The sequence below is a fragment of the Hibiscus syriacus genome, unplaced genomic scaffold, assembly GCF_006381635.1.
Source record: "Hibiscus syriacus cultivar Baekdansim isolate YM2019G1 unplaced genomic scaffold, ASM638163v2 tig00110597_pilon, whole genome shotgun sequence".
Lineage (NCBI taxonomy): Eukaryota > Viridiplantae > Streptophyta > Magnoliopsida > Malvales > Malvaceae > Hibiscus > Hibiscus syriacus.
In genome coordinates, this window is record NW_024062795.1 from 2,319,315 (window position 1) to 2,340,937 (window position 21,623).

General features: G+C 30.2%; 3 protein-coding genes across 5 annotated transcripts; 2 read left to right on the forward strand and 1 right to left on the reverse strand.

Moving 5' to 3' along the window:
* Positions 1-7,520: 7,520 nt before the first annotated feature.
* On the forward strand, positions 7,521-8,997 carry LOC120134455 (deSI-like protein At4g17486). Its single transcript, XM_039150894.1, has 3 exons — positions 7,521-7,783; positions 8,254-8,541; positions 8,630-8,997. Exons 1-3 carry the CDS (start codon positions 7,585-7,587, stop codon positions 8,878-8,880), a joined length of 738 nt encoding a protein of 245 aa, XP_039006825.1. The 5' UTR covers positions 7,521-7,584; the 3' UTR covers positions 8,881-8,997.
* Positions 8,998-9,353: 356 nt separating this feature from the next.
* Positions 9,354-11,821, reverse strand: LOC120134456 (NEDD8-conjugating enzyme Ubc12-like). 3 transcript variants are annotated; one of them, XM_039150897.1, is made up of 6 exons: positions 11,804-11,821; positions 10,782-10,892; positions 10,439-10,547; positions 10,007-10,085; positions 9,780-9,896; positions 9,354-9,695 (listed from the first exon to the last, which is right to left on the reverse strand). In XM_039150897.1, exons 2-6 carry the CDS (start codon positions 10,888-10,890, stop codon positions 9,558-9,560), a joined length of 552 nt encoding a protein of 183 aa, XP_039006828.1. In that variant the 5' UTR covers positions 10,891-10,892; positions 11,804-11,821; the 3' UTR covers positions 9,354-9,557. The 3 variants fall into 3 exon arrangements, with proteins under 3 accessions (XP_039006828.1, XP_039006826.1, XP_039006827.1); XM_039150895.1 differs by lacking the exon at positions 11,804-11,821 and adding an exon at positions 11,750-11,799 and having other exon boundaries at positions 10,782-10,895; XM_039150896.1 differs by lacking the exon at positions 11,804-11,821 and adding an exon at positions 11,747-11,784.
* A 2,571-nt stretch (positions 11,822-14,392) lies between these two features.
* LOC120134453 (dolichyl-diphosphooligosaccharide--protein glycosyltransferase 48 kDa subunit-like) lies at positions 14,393-18,125 on the forward strand. The gene is made up of 13 exons (XM_039150891.1): positions 14,393-14,765; positions 14,889-15,025; positions 15,112-15,237; positions 15,579-15,632; positions 15,735-15,848; positions 15,942-15,997; positions 16,109-16,150; positions 16,457-16,532; positions 16,652-16,723; positions 16,809-16,934; positions 17,034-17,138; positions 17,436-17,519; positions 17,924-18,125. The coding sequence occupies exons 1-13, from the start codon at positions 14,492-14,494 to the stop codon at positions 17,969-17,971; spliced, it is 1,314 nt and encodes a 437-aa protein (XP_039006822.1). The 5' UTR covers positions 14,393-14,491; the 3' UTR covers positions 17,972-18,125.
* The last annotated feature ends 3,498 nt before the right edge of the window (positions 18,126-21,623 follow it).

A 21,623-nucleotide genomic window follows, 5' to 3' on the forward strand; every position in this document is an offset into this window, starting at 1 on the left:
TGCGATTTTGGTTTCGCGTTGCGATTTTTATTTCGCGTTGCGATTATCTCGTTGCGATAGTTATTTTCGCGTTGCGATTTTCATTCTCGAAACTATTCTTCTTCTGCATTACTTCAACCAAAAGACAAATACTAACTTCACAGGCTAAACAGTTTAGCAGTATTGGCAGCAATCGAATGAATTTAATAAGAAATCTAAGTGAAATGGTTAATCTATTATTGAAATTACCAGTAAACTTATCATCAATCTCAATATGAAAAACCTAAAATAATGCAAAAATTTCAAAATAAAAAAAAAAAACTAACCCTCGGAGGTTGATTTTCCATTTCTGAATGATTGTGAGGGATTTTTGACTGTGAATGGTTGTGAGGGATTTCGCCGGCGATGGGGACGGAAATCTTCGGAGATGGGGACGGATTTCGCCGTAGAGAGTGAGAGATGGAGATGGGACTGAGTGTTGTGTTTTTGGGTTTGAGGTTATGAGTTGCGATTACTGTGGACGGTTCAGTTTTCGATTTATTAAGAAAAAATTCGTGTTTGGAATTTGAAAAAAAAAATACACGTTAATACGAATGGCGCTATGTAAATCGCGTTGCGAAAGTCAGAATCGCGTTGCGAAAGTCAGTATCTCGTTGCGATTTTGTATTATCGCATTGCGATAGTAAGTATCGCATTGCGATAGTCAGTATCGCATTGCGATTTTCCCAATTCGCGTTGCGATTTACTTATTCGAATTGCGAATTGGGAAAATCGCAACGGTACTGTAGACCATCGCAACGCGATTTCCAACTATCGCATTGCGAAAATGCAACGCGAATTTGCGATAATGGAGATCGCGTTGCGAATTAGCGATCGCATTGCGATTTTGTTGGTCATTTTGGCAAATCCGGAAAAAGTTGGTTAAAATCGTATATTATATGGGATTTTTGGTCACTGAGGTTATTTTCTCTTTTTAATACCTAATTTTGATATTTATGTGTAAAGTGATATAACTTTTTTAATGGTATGATTAGGTACTTTATATTTTTATATATTTAAATATTCAAGTTTTTTTTATGTAATTTAATTTTTGGAATGATCTCATTAATTAAAAGAATTTTATTTTCTCTTAATGATCTAGTTTCAAACAATATAATGTGCATATGTGCGTGAATTTAGGTTTAGATCTTTTAAAAAAAATCCTGCAATTAGGTAGTTAATATCATTTATAATTTTAACTTCTTTTAGTTAAAGGGACGATATGTGTTTACACATTCAAAATTTAGTAATTAAAATTCTAAGTATAAACACGTGTTATTTTGAAAAAAGTTGGCTATTTAATTTAGGGTTGTAAACAAAACGAGTTGAGTTTGAGTATTCTTGAGCTCTAACTGACTCAAAAACTCTAAATTTAGGCTCAACTCGACTTAAAGCTCGCGAGCTTAAAATTATCAAGCTCGACTCGAATTCGAAATAAAAAATGAAAGCTTGACTTGGCTCGAAAGCTCGTGAGCTTAAAATTTTTAAGTTCAACTCAAAACTAAAAATTGAAGCTCAACTTGAGATTAAAAAAACTTGAACTCGAAACATTCTAAACTTAGCTCAATTGAAGCTCAAACTCGAACTCGAACCTAAATCTTAAGTACATGAAAACCTTATATTGTATTTTAAAAAACACACACATAAATGTTAATATATTAATAATTTAGTTTTAAAAAAATAAAAATTTAACATGTTAATCTTTTGAGTTGCTCGTAAACTTTTCGAGTCAGGTATCAAGTAGCTCTTTTTGGTTCGTTAAGAACTCAAGTCGATCTCATTCGATTCTAGTGTTAACAAAATTTTAAATGAATCGATCTCGAATAACTTGTTATATGCCTCGTCTCTTTTATTGTCCTAATCTAGTTGCACTCAACAAAGATTAGGTAACTAACTGCATCAAAAAAAATAATATTGGGTACCTAAATGTACCATTAAATAAGTTAAGTGCCTAATTACATACAAAAATTAAATACCACATTCTACATAAATACCAAAGTTATGTATTAAAATTTATATTTACCCTATAAAATATTATAAAATAAGCACTAATCTTGTTAATTTAACGTTTTGGACACTCATATTTGAACAAAAGGATTATATAACACGTTAACACAATAATAAATATTTAATTTGAACCTTTAATTATAATATTAATAAAAATAAAAAATTACAAGTTAATAGAAATTTATGTATATTTTTATTAAAAAAATGTATATATATACTAGTAGTTGATATTTTGATTGAATTCAATATCATAAGATAATAAAATACCAATTTAATTAATTATTAAATTATTCTTATTTTAAATTAAAATTAAAATTAGTATAATAATAATTTATGTTTTATATAATTTTTAAATAAACAATTAGAAATTACACTTTTAAAGATCAAACTCATATTTTATAAAAAAGTATATATAAATTTTGTATCACTATAATATTAATCACTGTTTATACATTTTACAAAAATATTTGGATGAGAGCTATACTGCTTATAAGATTCAGATATTATTATTATTATTATAATAAAATTGTAAAATCTTTTGGAGTAAAACGGACCCATAGCTTGAGTGTGCAGGTGGAAACAGCAAATTCTGATTCTTTGGTAGGATAATAATAGGGGAAGTTATAAGGTGAGACACCTTTAATACATAATTAAAAAAAGTATTATCGGTTTTATTATTATTCAAATAATATCAATAAAAAAATATTTAAAATATTATTATTTCTATCTAAAACATCAATATTTTTTAACATTTCTAATAAAGTGTCAAATAATAATAAAATCGGTAGAAAAATAACAACACCATTAGAAATAATAATGTTTTCGGTATTTTTGTTTACCAATTTTATTATTTAAATAATAACAAAACTGGTAGCGTCTTTTTTAACCGTATATTAAGGCTGCCGCACATGATCATTTCCTATAATAATAATGGTTGAAAACAATAAAAATACTATTTCTGATCTAATTCATTTATCGATATAATAGATATGTTCATATTTATATTTTATTTAAATTTTTTTATATATTCTTAATTTATTTTTGTATGATTTTTATGTGATTACAAATGATTAGTATTCTATGTAAATATTTATAGAAAATGTTTTATTATATGCTTAGATTACACTTATGATTATATTTTTTTATTATAATTTTAAATATTTTATTCTTTTTAATGAAATTGACTTTTTCTGTTTATATAAAAAAATCATCATGATTAGTAACCTGAACTTAAATTAGGGGTGAGAAGTCGAGTAAAGTAAAAAAAAATTTGAGTTGATGAGTTGTATTTTGTAACTCGAACTTAACTTAAAATTTTTTTCAAGTTAAGTTATTTGAGTTTCTATACAATTTTTTTATAATTATTTTATAGCATTATGATAAGGATTGATTTTGATTTTTGAGTTTCTATACAATTTTTTTATAATTATTTTATAGTATTATGATAAGGATTGATTTTGATTTTTGATTTTCTCTAACCATATAAGATATATATATATATATATATACTGGTTCATATTCTTGTCACATTATAATGTTATTTAATATATCAAATACAATATAAAATTATAAAATATATTTACAATATTATATTTTAAAGAATATATTTTGAAGGTAAAATATTGACGAGAATAAAAGAGTCCAGAAACTTATGAGAAAAAAGAATTGCAGTCAAAAGAAAAAATTAAGTAAAATGCAAAATTAATGGACTAAATAAAAAGAGTATATTTTTAGTAAAAAAAATAGAAATTTAAGTTACATATGTATTATATAGTCGTATAGGAGTATGTGGTTCAAATTTGGTAAAAAAATGGACTTAAATTGAAGGTTAAATTGAAGAAATAAGAAAATCATGAAGAAATGAGGGATTAAATTGAAAAATTAAAAAACTATTATCAAAAAGATGAATTGAAAGCACATATGTATTTTACTATAGTTTAGGAGCATGTGATTCAAATTTGGTTAAAAACGGACTTAAAATGAAGGAGGAATTGAAGGAATAATGAAATCGATAACTAAATCGCAAAATTGTCAAAATAGGCAATCACATTTTTTATTTTTCGAGTAACTGGAAATTTTTAAATTTCAACTCAAAAATCGAATTGATAATTTGAGTTGACTCGAATAACTCAAAATTAGGGGAAAAAAGCGATTTTTTAAGTTGATACGAGTTTTGCTCACCCCTAACTTAAATTACAATAAAATATGAATATTAATACATGCTTTGTCTCTTTTGATAAATGAAAACACTGTAATATAAAGGGTTAGATAATATTTGATGTATTATTAATGAATTAGAATGAAGTTTGAATTGAATAAATAAGAAAATCATAAAAAATTGAGGGATTAAATTGAAAAATTTAAAAACTATTATCAAAAAGATGAATTGAAAGCACATATGTATTTTACTATAGTTTAGGAGCATGTGATTCAAATTTGGTTAAAAACGGACTTAAAATGAAGGAGGAATTGAAGGAATAATGAAATCGGTAACTAAATCGCAAAACTGTCAAAATAGGCAATCACATTTTTTATTTTTCGAGTAACTTGAAATTTTTAAATTTCAACTCAAAAATCGAATTGATAATTTGAGTTGACTCGAATAACTCAAAATTAGGAAAAAAATTTAATTTTTCAAGTCGATACGAGTTTTGCTCACCCCTAACTTAAATTACAATAAAATATGAATATTAATACATGCTTTGTCTCTTTTGATAAATGAAAACACTGTAATATAAAGGGAGAGATAATATTTGATGTATTATTAATGAATTAGAATGAAGTTTGAATTGAAGAAATAAGAAATTTATGAAAATTTGAGGGACTAAATTGAAAAATTAAAAAACTATTATAAAAAAGATGAATTGAAAGCACATATGTATTTTACTATAGTTTAGGAGCATGTGATTTAAATTTGGTTAAAAAAAAGACTTAAAATGAAAGAGGAATTGAAGGAATAATGAAATCATGAACTAAATCGCAAAACTGTCAAAATAGGCAATCACATTTTTGATTTTTCGAGTAACTGAAATTTTTAAATTTCAACTCAAAAATCGAATTGATAATTTGAGTTGACTCGAATAACTCTAAATTAAGAAAAAAATCGATTTTTCAAGTCAATACGAGTTTTGCTCACCCCTAACTTAAATTACAATAAAATATGAATATTAATACATGCTTTGTCTCTTTTGATAAATGAAAACATTGTAATATAAAGGGCGAGATAATATTTGATGTATTATTAATGAATTAGAAGATGATATATAATTAAAATTAAATTAAAAAATATTTAATAATATTTTAATTCTAAAGTATGTTATCTCACTTCGTTGTTTTATTATAATAAAATCATGCCATTTTAAGAATGTGTCATCAGAGGGTAAAATCTGTGGAATAATAAGTTGAAAGACAAATTTTGTTCAGATAATATAGTCGAAGGATTATTTGTCCATCTTGGGTGAATGCTACAGTTTTCCATAGGTCATCATGTATGCCAAACGACTTACATTGGTCGTTATGTACTCCGAACAACGATTACTTATATCGGTAATTAGAATTTTAGCCGAAGACGCATTGTGCGACCTATGGAGGTCGTTCGGAGCACATAGCGACCTATATTGGTCGTTCGGAACAGGCGACGACCTCGTGTATCACTGTAACAATCACCCCAAATAAGAAAATAAATCATAAACTGCATTATTCCATTAATTTTTTTCCTGTTGCATTATTCCATCGATTTTGCCGTCGTCAAAGTATTATATAATACGACACTTAATTTGTATTAAAGTTAAAAAATTTATAAAAGTTAAACAAAATATGAATAATTTTTAAAAATAAAAAGAATGGGGAATATGTGAAAAACTAGTTTTTAAAAAAGGTTTTTTTTATATTTTTAAAGATTTTTTATTTTATTTTTGAGTTTAATATATATTATATGACATGTGGTAGTCTAAGACATGTGGCACTTTAGAAACGTTCCATATAGTGTCATATAGAACATAATATATAAAAATATAAAATTTAAGAACAAGCATAAAAATATATTTAAAATCCAAAATAGGGGATTTTAAAAACCAAATTTTTAGAAAACATTTTTGTACTTTTTAAAAACTTTATGAAGAGTAATTTTTTTTTAAATATTTTGAATTTAATATATGTTATATGGTACTCTAAGTAGCATGTTCTTGAAGTGTCACGTAATTTTTTTTCTTATAACTAAAGAATGAAATGAAATTATATATTTTCTGTAAAAAAATTGATTAAATTAAATGGGAAAATAAGATATAAAAATGATAATAAAGATACAACTTCAAAAGTTAAAATTTTAATTTAAAATTTTATAATAATATATTATTAATTGATTTATTAACTATGCAAAAAATTATAAGAGATGTTTTTATTTGATTAATATGAGATAAATATAATATATTATTTATTTAAAGAATCTCAAATATTTGATATTAAACATTCATATTTATAAATACATTATATTTGAACCTGAGATATAAAAAATAACAATAATTTTTAATTACTGATATCGTTTAACTCACGCTAACATATGTTAATCCTAATCTAAAGTGTAATTTAGTTTCTTTCTCTTTTTGGTAAAATAAAAAAGGAAAAATAAAAAAAAAATATTATAGCGACTCAAAACAGGAGGAACAGTTAACTCACAGTTTAAGAAATAAACAAATAATTATTTATTTATTTATTTATTTTTAAGATAAACTATTCATTTGATAATTTAGCTCTATTTTTAAAATCATACTTAACATTTAACTTGGTTTTATTTTGGTCACCTCCTATTAGAAAATTAACGATGATACTGATGTGTTACTATAAGATAATGCCACATCGTCATTGAAAAAAATATCACATCAGTAGTTTTGTTATTTTTTTAACATTAAGTGACTAAAATGAAATCAAACTAAATATTAGGTTACTTTTGAATCAAAATATAGTTGGATGGCCAAAACTAAATAAATGTGATAGTTAAGGTACTAAACGTTTTGTTTACCCTATTTTATATGGTCTAAGCTCTAAAGTGAGTCAATCAGCGCACCTGTCCTTCTCTTTCTTTCTTTTACTTTTTGAGACAAGTATTAAAAGTACAAATGGATTAAATATAATATCATATATGAATTATTGATATAAATTTTAATATAATTATATATTTAAAATTTTTATTTTAGTTTAATCCAAAATTTAATATATAAACAAGGAAAAAAGTTATTTTTTGTATAATATTATATATTTAATAAAATTTATAGTTTTAATATGTATTAAATAAATTTATTTTCCTCAATCAGTGTTCCAAGAAAGGACAGCTTGTTTCTGTACTGGAGCTCCAGCTTTCATTTTTGTCAGGAAAAAGAAACAACAGACACAAAACCAAACAAAAAGCAGAAAACAGAACCAAATGTGCGGGTTTTCAGAGGGTCGTAGGCACAACCTCTGCATTTTGGCCCTTTAATCGTCTTAATTTGGAGGTTTTTTCTTATTACGTGTGTTTTGGCTCATTCTCTCATCTTATTTTTGCAGTTTTTGATTTGTTTCGTTATGCAACAAAAGCGTGGCAGTCAGTCGGCTCTTCGTCTCCGAGGGAACCCGACCACTCACTTTTGCATGTTCCTGAAAGTAAAGTCGGCCGGATGCAGTTCCGGCGATGCTCCGGTTTACCTGAATGTGTATGACTTGACAAATGCTAATGGCTATGTTTATTGGGCTGGTTTTGGTATCTTTCACTCCGGAGTTGAAGGTTAGATTAGTTTCTTCGTTCATTTTTATGAAAATTAAGTATATAGTTGTTTCGAGTTTGAATTATGTCAGATTCAAGTTGTTTCGAGTTCGAGTTTTTCGGTTTGAATCATTAGGTACACTATGTCACTTGTTTGGATTTTTTTGTGTATGCGGAATTGAATTCTCATGAATGATGATGCTCCAAAACTGTCGATGATCTTCTCAACAGCATCAAAGATTATGTTGGAATCAAGCTTAGGGGAAAAACCATTAACAGAATTGACTATGTAAACTCCAACCTCTGTACTTCTTGGGGGTATTTATTAAATGATCGCTCTTTTGTATATTATCTGTAATTCTTCTCTGTGATTGGTAATTGTTTTGTAGCAGACATTGCTTATTTGGGTAATAAAATTTTATTTATCCAAAAAAAAAAATATTCCGAGTATATTGCAATTGATTTCTTATTATCCACATGCATGCTTACAGTTCATGGTGTGGAGTATGCCTTCGGAGCTCATGATTACCCGACCAGCGGTGTGTTCGAGGTTGAACCTCGACGGTGCCCCGGCTTCAAGTTTAGGAAGACGATTTCCATGGGGACGACATGCTTGGATCCAGTTCGGCTACGAGAGTTCATGGAACGGCAATCTGCAAGCTACAATGGTGATACATACCACTTGATTTTTAAGAACTGTAACCATTTCTGTGAGGATATATGTTACAAGCTGACTGGGAAACAGATGCCAAAATGGGTGAATCGACTTGCAAGAATTGGTATTTCTTTTCGGTCAACATTTATCGGATATTTTACACACCCCTAATCGGAAGTCGGCTTTTAAATGTCCATTTATCCTCTTTGTAGGTTCATCATGCAACTGCATACTTCCGGAGGCACTTAAAGCTACTGCAGTGCGCCATGACCCCAATTTCCAAGCTGATAACGAAAAGAAGAGGCTAAGAAGTGCCTTCAGCTGCTTATCATCAATCTCGATCCCTCATAGGGAAGTATCGATGTCGTCACTCTTTTTACACTCTCACTATAAAGGCTGTCTACCACCATGGGAACTAAAGCGATCTAAAAGCTGCTCAGATCGTCCCCCTCAAAAGTTTTGAAGCATCAGAGATCGTCATAGTCACTTGAAGGGCCAAAATCCATACTGTTAACTGTAAGAAGTGCAGGGTTTCAATATTTTCTTCCATCTTTCTTTAACCCGCGCTTGTTGTTGATGTTAATGGCTACATTGTGTCTGATTGATTCTGGTGTAACTGATGTTGACATGCAAAGTTTGTGAACCATCAAATTCATTGCATGGTTACATTGTTCTACGGGTGCATTGAGCTCTCTTCATGTTCTTATTAGATATCTTATTAATTGCCTTTGACCAAAGACATGGACAAGCCCTACGCCGGCCACAGGTGTACTGTTTAGCAGCTCTAAACTCGAAACTGAATGAGGTATCGAATAGAACAGAACACGCAAAGAGGAGAAAGGTTAGAGGATAAAGCACATATATTTGCTTGCAAAGATGAAATAAATAGATGCATTGATAAAAATGTCTCAAGTTCTACATCCCCGAACTTGTTTCCACTCGAATAAAAATAATAAAATAATAACTATGAATCCCCCAGCCAATTTCACCAATACATTATACTGTTACATAAGCACACAAACATCTCCAAGTATGCTCACAAAGTCCAGACGATACGTATCATAACAGCAGGTAGAGTCTTACAAGTTATGACCAAATATACTGCTGTTGCACCATTCTGCTCGCTATTGCAAGTTGCAGCTACAAACACCGCGGAAAGAATGTTTGACCGACATGTCCACCAACCATTGCTCTTCTCACATTGGATTCGAACAGTTTCGGGTTGTCTCTCAAAACGGATGCAGCATCGTGATTGAGGGGATCCTCATAGTTCGGTTGCTGCATGAATGACGAGATCATAAACTCGATTTAAACCGAACTGGCCAAGTAGAAAAACCACTAGTGAAGGAAAAAAATCAATACCCTGTAGACATGAAACAATCCATATATTATGGTATTTATGTTCAGAACAGGTTTCCAGTCTTCTCTTAGAATATTGAGGCAAACATTTCCTTCCAAATCAATGTTGGGATGGTACACGTGCAAGCGAGATATACTGTTTAGAACTGACTTACCATTTTGCTAAGCATATCACTATAGGAATGTGACAGTGTTATGGTGGAAGACATGCTATTGCTAGCGTAGTGTACCTTTGTCTTGCATTTCACCTTGGGTGCCTCATGAGGGTAGATGGGAGAAACTTGGAAAGTGAATACAAATTTTCCACCTCTATGACCAGAAACCAAATAAGCACTTGCAAACGAGAAAGACTAGAATATCAAGGACGAAAATAACCGACAAGTAGCTTGGTTCGGAACCTATTTTGCTTTTGTTTTATGGAAGGTTCAGAAATATTAAGCTCATAGAAAATCAAATTTCAGGTTGTATGGCACCTATATGCAATTTGAAGCACCTAAGTTTAATGCATGGTACACTTGTGCATTGGATTGCGAAGCCCATTGACAAATAGTGTTAAATGCCATAATGAAAAAAAAACAGAAGTTTGGAAGAAAGAATGTCAGCTATAGCAGTTGAAATTTGAACAAATTATGGAGATCATGTCAAAGCATAAGATCACTTACAGATAAAAGCCTTCATCAGGCTGAACGGTAACCTCGAAGTTCATCAAGTCATCTTTTCCGCTGGGAAATGATATGCTACATGTTTCTGGCAGATTCAGTTCGCTGATATCTATAAAATAAGGAACACAAAAGTCATAATACAAACTCTAAAAGGCAACTTATGGTAGCCGAGGTTATATTACAGGAGTATAACCTTAGAAAGAAGAAGAAGAAGAAGAAGAAGATTCATTCAAGTCGAAAAACCATTTATCATTATAACAAGTCGAAAATTCATTCAAGAAGTAATGATCTAATCTCAAAAAGTCACTAAACATTCAAATTATCAAGATGTAACTAAATAAACATTTATGAACACGTAATTCCCCAATACTTTGCTTCTTTACCGGTGCCTTCCCATTGGCATTTTCTACAGTTGCCCTCTGTTTTTCCTTGACCTTGAATAGGTTGATCATTTCTCCTAAATTAGGACAAAATATGAACGACAATGGAAGTTTACAGACACATCTAATGCACTCTTATATAAGATAAAACATGTTAAAAACATTATCGTAAAAGTTCACATAATATCTTGGCAATCCAGAAATTATTACAAAAGTGGACATCTAAGTCTCAAAGACTATAAGGTAACTGCTTAGAGAAGAATAAACTGATATCTAACCAAGCAAAATGTCAGCAATTAAAAATCTTCAAGAAATTTATTTCCCTAAAGAAGAAAAGCAATGCTACTGAAACAATTGGTCAACACTGGCAACCTCTAAGATATACAATGTTTCATGGACTCCTCGTTTTTTCGAATATCTCTGGACAAGGATATGGTACAGAAAAAATTAAGCATTTCCATGTAGGGCATACACATACATTGGATACCCACCTTAAGTCTGAATAAGATGCACAACAATCAGCTTAAAAAAAAGAACTTTGAAGACTGTATGAGAAGATTAGAAATCCAAGAAGGTTGAATTTGCCCCCCCCCCCAAAATGTGGTAAGCTGATCACACACAAATAAGAAAGCAATAAACAGTCAGAAAAAAGCTTCAATCTTTTTAAAACCCAATTAACATTGAATCTCACTATAATATCACACAATACCTATATAGACACAAAAATGGAAAATCAAAAGAAAGTTTTTCCTTAATTTTGAACATGATCCAACAGGAAGGTAACCCAAAAAAACCCAAGTTCTACGGTGATAATCATCAAAATCCAATGAACATTAGCAACACAAACAAGGTAAAAAATTATCCTGTTAAAAAAAAACTCATTGAATCCGCATACAAAAGACTGAAATGAGGATTGGGTTGATCGTTTTACCAGGTGAAAATACAAGGAATGCTTTCTGCAGCAAATAAGAACAAGAAATCTCACAGCTGGTGAAAATACAAGGATTGAAAATTATTTTTGTCTGTTTTAGGTCAATTGCTGTCATCGACGTACGTTTTCAGTTCGCCGTCGACAAAGAAAATGGGCTTCTGGATCACATAGATATAATTTAACTCGAAATTGATTGATTTTGACCTAGTTTAATCTGCTAGAATAATTTTTTTTATAAAAAATTAGGCTGGAGTCGAGTTTGGTTCAAGTTTATACAAGGAGAGGTCAATATCAGATGGAATATGAAAAACCTTCTATCTGACTCAAATCGAAGATAATAGAATAATTTTTTATATAAATTTATAGATAATTATTATGATATTTCGTCTCTTTATAATTTTTTTATAATTAATTCCTTATTTTATGTTGAGTTAGATTTATATTCTAAAATTTTAGGTTCAATTGAGTTCAGGTAGAGAAATATATGTTGTTCAGGTCATGTTGAACGGAGATTACAGGGATATTTGATAAATAACTTTTTGAAAAGATTTTAGTTTATTTAAGTATAAATAACTGATTAATAATCAATCCCTTTATTTTTAGTACTTGTTAAACATCTTTTTGAAATAGTTAATTGTACAAAATAAACTGAAAATGAAAATATTGAAAAATTCAACGGTTTTAAAGAATTGATTGTAAAATAAGATGTTAAATGATATATTTAACCTTATTATTTTCATAATTACATCCTTACCATAAAACCTCATTATTTCTTAAATATTCGTTTTTGCTTATACTTGTTTAGATACGTATATCTTTCTTAAATATTTATGTAATTTGAATTTATTTTTAATGAATTTGTGTAACAATGAATTTTAAGAACTTACGTAACAATGAATTTTATGCAACGTATAATGATGATTTAGTGAAATTTATTTTATTATTCTATTTTTTAGTTATAGATTTTCAAATATATTTTAGTTAAAAAATATAGTAAAACATGAAAGTAAAAAATAAATGTAGTGTTGATATTTTATACAGGTTAATAGTATGTATCAATACGTTAATATTTGTAAATGTTAAGTTTAAAAAATATATTAAAAATATTCACTAATTTTCTTAAGGAATTTTTAATTTCTTGTAAAAATAATCAGCTAATCAAATCAGTTTATCAAATTAGCTTATGTAATCAGCTATTAGCTATCAGTTGTTAGCCAAACACTTATATATTTTTAAGATCGAATCAAATCATATTAAGATGAAGGATATATATTTTCGAGTTAGATCGCGTTGACAAAAAATCCAACTCTACCATCTCTACTTGATTCTTTGCTCCTCACTTTCTTTTTATTTTTTTGGTTGTCCTCTCGATTCCCAAAACTTCGCGTTGATTAATCCTGACCGACCCAGGTAGCACACATCGCTTCAGTGAATGAGTGGAGAATTTTCTGCATATACAATTACTCAAATTTAAGACATGCTTAAACGATATTAAAATACTTACTAATTTATTTATTTTTCCAATTCTATGTACCAATAGGGAACTACCATATAAGAGTATGTTTGCCCCCTCCCCCAACTCTACCCTAATTTCTGGTTTTGGCCTCTCTATCATGTTTAAACGTGAAATGTATCACTCAAAATTTCTTTTACTTTTGTTTGGTCATTAAATTTTAAGATATTTCAAAATTTTCACTAAAATTTTAAATTACTTTCTATTTTGATCACTATTTCATTAAATAGTTACAACATTGTGACATGACGGGCAACATAAAAATGACTTCTTCTTGAAAAAGTTAAATTTACACTAAAATAACGTTGTTTTGGACCCATATAAAACCTCTTTTTTTTTTTTTACTTATTTTCTCTCTTTTTTCAATTTCCTTATATTTCAATCACTATTCATCACGAACGATCACCAATAATGTCATTAAAAATGACCGATAAGTCCCAGTATTTTCCATTAAATTCGTTTCGCCCTCTTTAACACAAATCTAATTTTTGCTTAAGTGAAAAACATCTTAAACTTTACGAATCTATTATTGAACGCTTCAGTTTCTTATTCTCCAATCTCCACCATTATCCATTTAATGGAGTCCAAACAAAAATATATTGCTCCACTCTCTAAGAAAGGTCTCTATACAATTGTTATATTCAAATTGCATTACTCAACTTTCGTCTTACGGGGTTTTATATATATATAAATTACTCAATAAACTTTTGATTTGCTTTTATTTTGGTCATCATGCTTATGTCTAGATATTTTTCTTTTAAAATTTATAAATAACTTATATTTTTGAAATTCCTTTGATTTATTGATGATGAAGTAACTTTTTTCAAACCTCAACGAAGAGGAAGGTGGAGAAGCAGGAAGTAGACTATATATATTTTAATTTTATATTGCTCTAATAGTAAATATTATAGATTATAATGAGTTGAGGGTTAGGTTTAACTCCAAAATCTGGGTTAGATCGAATTCAGGAGGAAGGTATATATTTCTTGGATCATATGAAAAATATATATATTTTTAATCGAAACAGATTCCAATGAGAAGTATATATTTTTTGAATCGGGCTGAATTGGTCATAAACCCAACCCAACTCGAGGTGTGGCCATCTCTACGTAGACTTGGGGAAAAGCACAGAGCCGGCTAAGCGGAATAATCGAATACCAGTGATAGTAGATACCCAAATCTCCCAAATCTCAGTCATTTCAATTCACACTAGAACCCTAATCCCAAAAATGGGAAAATTTTGGGTTATTTTTGTGACTTCCATCTTGATCCTCCTTCCATTTCTATGCAATTCTTTCTCTCTTGAAACACCTACCGCTCGCCGAGTTCTGGTCCTCCTCGATGACTTTGCTGTCAAATCGTCTCACTCCTCCTACTTCAACTCCCTCAGATCTCGCGGCTTTGACCTCGACTTCAAACTCTCCGACGATCCCAAGCTTGCCTTACAACGCTACGGCCAGTATCTCTACGATGCCTTGATACTATTCTGCCCCTCCGTTGAACGTGAGTTATCTCACATTTGATCCCCCCCAAATATTTTAATTGTTTTTAAATGAATACTTTCCGTTTCCTTCTTTTAATGTGTTTTTGTTTGAAGTTGTGATTAATTTGTCTTGTTTTAATTAGGATTCGGAGGATCTATTGATGTTGCTGCCATTATCAATTTTGTTGATTCCGGTCATGATTTGATGATTGCGGCGGATGTTACTGCTTCTGATTTGATTAGGGAAGTTGCCACCGAATGTGGAGTTGATTTCGATGAGGTCAGATGCGTTTATATTCTCTGATTTGATGCTTCAGACATTTTATTGCATCACTTGATTGTGTATTGAACCTTCCTTGTTCGTAGGACCCTTCGGCCATGGTTATTGATCACACTGGCTATGCAGTTTCCGAAACAGAAGGAGATCATACTTTGATTGCCTCTGATGATTTTATTAAGTCTGATGTGATTTTAGGAAACAAGAAAATTAACGTAAGTTTTAATGCCTGCACTTTCAATCTTTCTCCCCTCAGTAGGATATCTATGGTTGTCCAAGCATTAATATACTAATTTCAGGTTGTTTCGATCATGATAAAATAGTACATTCGAATTCCTTTTGAGGTTGTTATTTGCTAAGACTTTTATACTGAATTGATGTTTGGGAGTTGCTTGCCTACTTACGACCTTCAATTATTTGTTTTATGTGCGCCCGCGCACACACACACACATATATTTGTTTATTTTTAATTCCTATGTATATTGTTTGAAGCTCATTTTATATTATGCAGTGGTTCTGATTACAGTGACAATAGTATTAATAATTTTTGCCACAGGCTCCTGTACTTTTCCAGGGCATTGGTCATTCACTGAATCCTGTCAATAGCTTGGTAATCTGCTTGCATCTGGTTTCAAAGATTTTTTAAAATAATCATTTTATTATTGACCGCAACCTTCTTTTCCTGTCACCTTAACTTTGGCACTATGTTTAGGTGTTCAAGGTTCTCTCAGCTTCTCCATCTGCCTATTCGGCTAATCCCAAGTCCAAGCTGTTAGCACCACCATCATTGATGGGTTCCGCAATCTCCTTAGTCTCAGTTATCCAGGTATGTTAGTGACGACTGTTCATATATCTTCTGCACATCTGGATCATGAATCTCTATCCTTTTCATCTTAATTTTTTTTATTTCCTTTTGTAGGCAAGGAACAATGCACGAATTCTGATTTGTGGTTCGCTGAGTATGTTCAGCAACCGGTATGTGGTATATTAACTTTTTTAACTAAGCTTCCTTGATGAATTTGTTTCTTTTGATTTTGAACTATATAACATGTTGTGTTTCTTGATGGACTCTTAAAATATTTTTAGATTTTTTAAATCTGGCGTGCAGAAGGTCGGGAGCACCACCAAGTGAGTGAATCTGTAACTCTTTAAACTACCCTTTCAACATAAGACTTGGGACTTGTTAAACAAGTCTGCAACAATTGATTCTCTATAAACAGAAGGAAACAACTAAAACAGGTTTTTAGGCTCTGAAACCATCATAAGAAAGTCCATGTTTAACCTTTGTCTTTTATATGTATCTTATTATTCTTTGAGGATTGAACCAGATGCATTTCCAAGTTTATGATCAAATTTATGCCTTTGTACTTTTATTTAAGGACACACTTGTTGTTTATCTGACGTTCTTATGAGAAATGTTCTTTTTAATGGCAGACATGAGAAATCAGGTAATGAGCAATTTTTGACCGAAATTAGCAAATGGGTTTTCCATGAAAGAGGTCATCTTAAGGTAGGCATATTGATCAACTTTGTTATGATTCTTGTTTTACAACCTAATTTTTTGACATCCACTTCCCTTTTTTTCACGTATATGTATGGTGTTGATTGAACTCCTTTTTTGATTTTTAGGCTGTTAATGTAAAACACCACAAAATTGGAGAAACAGATGAACCTGCTTTGTACAGGATTAATGATGAGTTGGTAATTCTTCCACCTTGTATGACTTTTAATGCAAATTCCATTTTGCAGAAATTTACCTGAAAAGAAATGGCTGTGTTTGGTGAAGGTATACTCTGTGGAGATCTATGAGTGGTCCGGGAAAAGGTGGGAGCCATATGTTGCTGATGATGTCCAAGTCCAGTTTTACATGATGAGCCCCTATGTTTTGAAAACTTTATCAAATGATAAAAAGGTTTGTTATATGTCTCTTGATCTTATAATGTTTGTGATATCAGCTTGCTTTTAATATGAAGTCATCCAATAAAACCACTGGTCCATTATTGTACTGCAGGGTCTCTATTCCGCATCATTTAAGGTCCCGGATGTTTATGGTGTTTTCCAGTTTAAGGTTGAGTACCAAAAGCTTGGATATACAAGCTTATCCCTTGCAAAGCAGGTATTTTGTTTCTTATGATTCTGAATACACTTTCCCTCTTGACACCTAATTCTCTTACTAGTTTATCTGAATTTTTTTAGTTTATTTTTTGGAAGCAACCTGTAATAGAAGTTGAAGTTCACAAAAGATCTGTATAGGACAGTGACTGATATTGATTTATGCGTAGTTGTTTTTATCTAACTTGTACTGTTTTTGTAATTGCTTTTGGGGTTTATTACATCTCATGGAGTTTTTTGTTTGCGAACGCTGTTTTGGATTTTCATGTTGAAATTACTAAAACACTGAATTACATTGCAGATTCCAGTCAGGCCATATAGACACAATGAATATGAAAGATTCATACCAACTGCTAATCCCTACTATGGTGCTGCATTTTCTACGGTATGACTCTCATGCTCTCCTTTCTATCTTCTATGTTAGCCAGACTCAAAGATGAGTATAGAATATGGATATTTGTTTGCTTGTATATGGTCAATTTTTTTGACTTTCTTACATAAATTTGGAGGATAATACTTCTATATCCTATCTGAAAATGTGTTGAATTTAAGTGTCAAACATGAGTATGAATTATATGACTTTTAAGAGTTATAAGCTGCGTCATTCATCTAGTTAAGAACGAATGGTTTAGACTAGAGGTTCTACAGAAGTAATCCTTTGAAAGAATTGGCAAAGTGTCTCGTCCGAGTTGTTTAAACAAGATAACGCCGTCATCATTACCCAAACACTACCATAATGTGATTCCCTAGTGTGATGTATTAACTTTTGATATGGGGTTTGTGATGCAGATGGCAGGATTCTTCATCTTCTCATTTGTCCATCTGTACAACAAGTAGATTATAAGCATCCCCCACCATGCTACCTGGTACTGTTGAATTACAATTTTGCAGCCAACACGGGTTGCCATAAATGTTTTGGTAGAATGATAATGACCGACTTTCAGCTTTAGTTTCAATGATTAAAATCAGATCCCGACAATCTCTTGATGCATTATGATGTTGAGTGGTCTTTAGATTAATTGGCTTTGCAGATTGCTACCTGTTTCCCCTACTTTCTTTTTCACACGCTTATCATAATGAAAACGTAACAAAATTTCCGCACATAATGTGTGTGTGTGTATACATATATATATATATATATACAGGCAATATAGAAATGGCTGACTGAGTTTGTATGACTGGATGTCAGTTCATTTGATAGATTATTGAAATATTCTTTTTTAATATAAATTTTAAATAAAACATTTGAGAATTGAATATAGAACTTATAAGTTCATATAAAATTTGCTTATCAGCTCACCAGTGATATTTATAAATAAAGGAAATGAAATATTAATATTTATATTAATAATTAAACTCTTAATTGAGTTTAGTGTTCGGTTAATTATTAAATTATTATTATAATGATATTTTTATTTTTATTTTCATATTTTTATATAATCTCTAAATAAAAAAAAAAATTAAAACTTGTCCACAAATCGAACTGTCGGTTAAATTTTTTTATATATACAATATTTTTTTACCATTTCACTCACATTCATTGTGGAATAATATTTATAATTTTTACATACATATTTTATTTCACTAACATTAACAAAATTAATATGATTTAAGATAAATTGAACTTTTAATTTGCTTTCAATATATTCATTGCGGTTAAAAAAGTTGATGACATATTAATATGTTATCTTCTTCATCTCCACTTTTTTTCTTTTTCTTCCATAATCGAACTTTCTTCTTTAATATTTAACTCTGAACCTGTCCACAGCCCATCAGCTTACCATCCTTCAATAAATTTTACAAGTTAATCCTCAACATAACTCACTTTGCTATTGATCAGAACAAATTTCTTTAGGAGCACATCATGGGGTTAACATGATTTTAGTAAATACAATTCTTTGAAATGTAAGAATCGTAAACTTAAGGTTAATTCAGGAAAAAAAAGTTTTGAAAATTACTTTTAATGATTAATTTTCAAATGATATATTAAAGAGTTTGTTAACATCATAACTCAATCATGAAATTAATTGAAAATTTTGTTCACTGATTATTTTTAGTTTTGTAAATCTGAATTTAATTATTTTGCTTTTATATTTAAAGGTTTCTGCACGGCTGTGCCTACTGGAAGTTGGCCTTTTTCCTCATCCCGCAACCCTTTGTTCTTTTATTATGAATGTCCCCACTGTATCATGTCTGATGCTATTAATGGTTAATGCATTAATTCTACATGTTTTATTCAACAAAAAAAAAGGTTAACAAGCATGTCAACCCGTGAGTTAATTCAAAGTCACATTAAATTTATTAATGGTGAGTTGAGATCCAATATTCTTTCTCATTACATTAATAATGTGTAAAGTCAAAATTAAACATAACTTACTATTTTCAGAGTGAATGGAGAGAGGCTTGGATAACGCCTTCCTCTTATTTACAACATTCGCAAATTTCCATTATGCAAAGACATACACCCATCCATGTATGGATTGATGGGTGTTGGAATGCGATCATATTTTTTAAACATTTTAATTTTTCATACAATTTAGGTTTTTTTTTTATTTTTTTAAATGATACTCTAATTTCGTACTCCTAAATATCTAATATGAATTCTAAATTTCACATCTCTAATATAAGATCATACTTACTTGTTTTCTAACCTCAATCAATTTTCATAACATATTTCTTATTAAAACATCTCAAACTTAAACACAAACACAAATGACAACTAAACCAAAAACAAAAGAAATAATCAAATCAGCGTTCAACACAAGATTTTCTTCTATTTCACACATCTAGCAAGGGAAAGATTTCCCCAAGTTGCACTTCCCGGGAAGCTCCTTAGCTCGATTGAAATCGACTTTATACTCCGTCATCCACTTGGAGTTCTTGAAGAAACAAAGGCATTTGAAGTCGGCATTGTCTAAAGCCTTGCAACACACAGCCGAAGGCGGCAGAGGATTGGGATCTGCAGCGTTCACACTCGTCTGGCATGCCTCGAAATCCCCTTTGCTCAAACTTTCTGACCATTAGTGACTATGGGACCGGACCCAAAGGCTAATGCTACTATCACCATTGTCACAACCATAAGCTTAGCATGTCCCTCCATATCTTTTGATCTCAAACAAATACACTTCTAATTGCTTGAAATGACTCTTGTGAGAGAAACACAAGGTTGAGCCCCTTATATAGGAAACTATGACTTAGGAGAGTTGCCTTACGGAATCAAACTCTGCAAATTAAACATTACCACACCGTTTCTTTAATTGCTATTTGAAAAATACATGAAAGAGATACATTATTATTATATCTTCGAAGATACTTCTATGCGTACCATTGTTATATTTCCGAAGATATTCCTTTAAAAAATACAAATTTTCCTATCAAAGCCTTTGAAGGAATCATTTTATTAATTAGGGTCTTATGAGATCCATTTTTTCCAATCGATCGCATTTTTTTTACTAAACTATTGTAGCTCTTGTAGGTCAAATCTATTTTCAATTGATTGTATTTATTTGCTTGCTTTGTATATCTACGAATAACAATTATGATATTGTCAGACACATGCACATAATAAAAGTCAATATATAAATCTTCGTGCAAAATCGAAAAGGGTGGTCAAATCTTCTGAACATTCATATTCTTCATTACATTTCTTTTCAAGTTCCAACCGATCCTTTTGACTCCCATTACCAAAAACACTACCAATTATGATACTCCATTTAAATCAAAACAAATGAACCGTTTACGGCCGACACATCACATATTATTACAATCAACAATTATAGTTTTCTTAAAATTTATTTGTGAAATAAATTGTTTTTAACTGTATAAAATAATAATGTATATATATAAGTGGGATTGATTATTTAGGGGAAGTGGAGAACATGGTATAAGGCTGTCGTTACATTTTAAGAGTTGGTAAATTGGCGTTACTAAATGGCATTATATGGATCACGGGCAAACATTGGAGGTGCAAAATGTCGGTATGGAGTGGGAAATTTTATTAATCATTTTTTATTAGCATATATGGATGGATCGAGGGAGTGGTCTTCTGGAAATTTTTAAATACACAAAAGTTTTTTTAGGATGAGCACAATTAATAAAATATGTAATTATCGAAAAAATTCGAATTTCATAATGGACACATGGTCACCATCATGCGTGCACAGATTTGCCAGTGTATATGAACCAATCATAAATTTACATGCGACATATTATTTTAAAAACTATTAATTTACTTTAAGTATAATAACAAGGATAGCCCTTAAAAATGTATCAAATTTTCAATTTCAACCTTAAATGTCTAAATTTTAAAATTTATATGGGGTGTTTTCAATCAATAGAAAGATGACGTGATAAAAATAAAAATATTAAATTTAAAAAAAAATAAAGATTTTAAGCTCCTCTCAATAAATCTTAATTTTCTAAGTTTTTCGTTGTTGATGTTAATTTTACTGGTAAAACTTTACTGTCAATTTAACTGGCGAAACTCTGA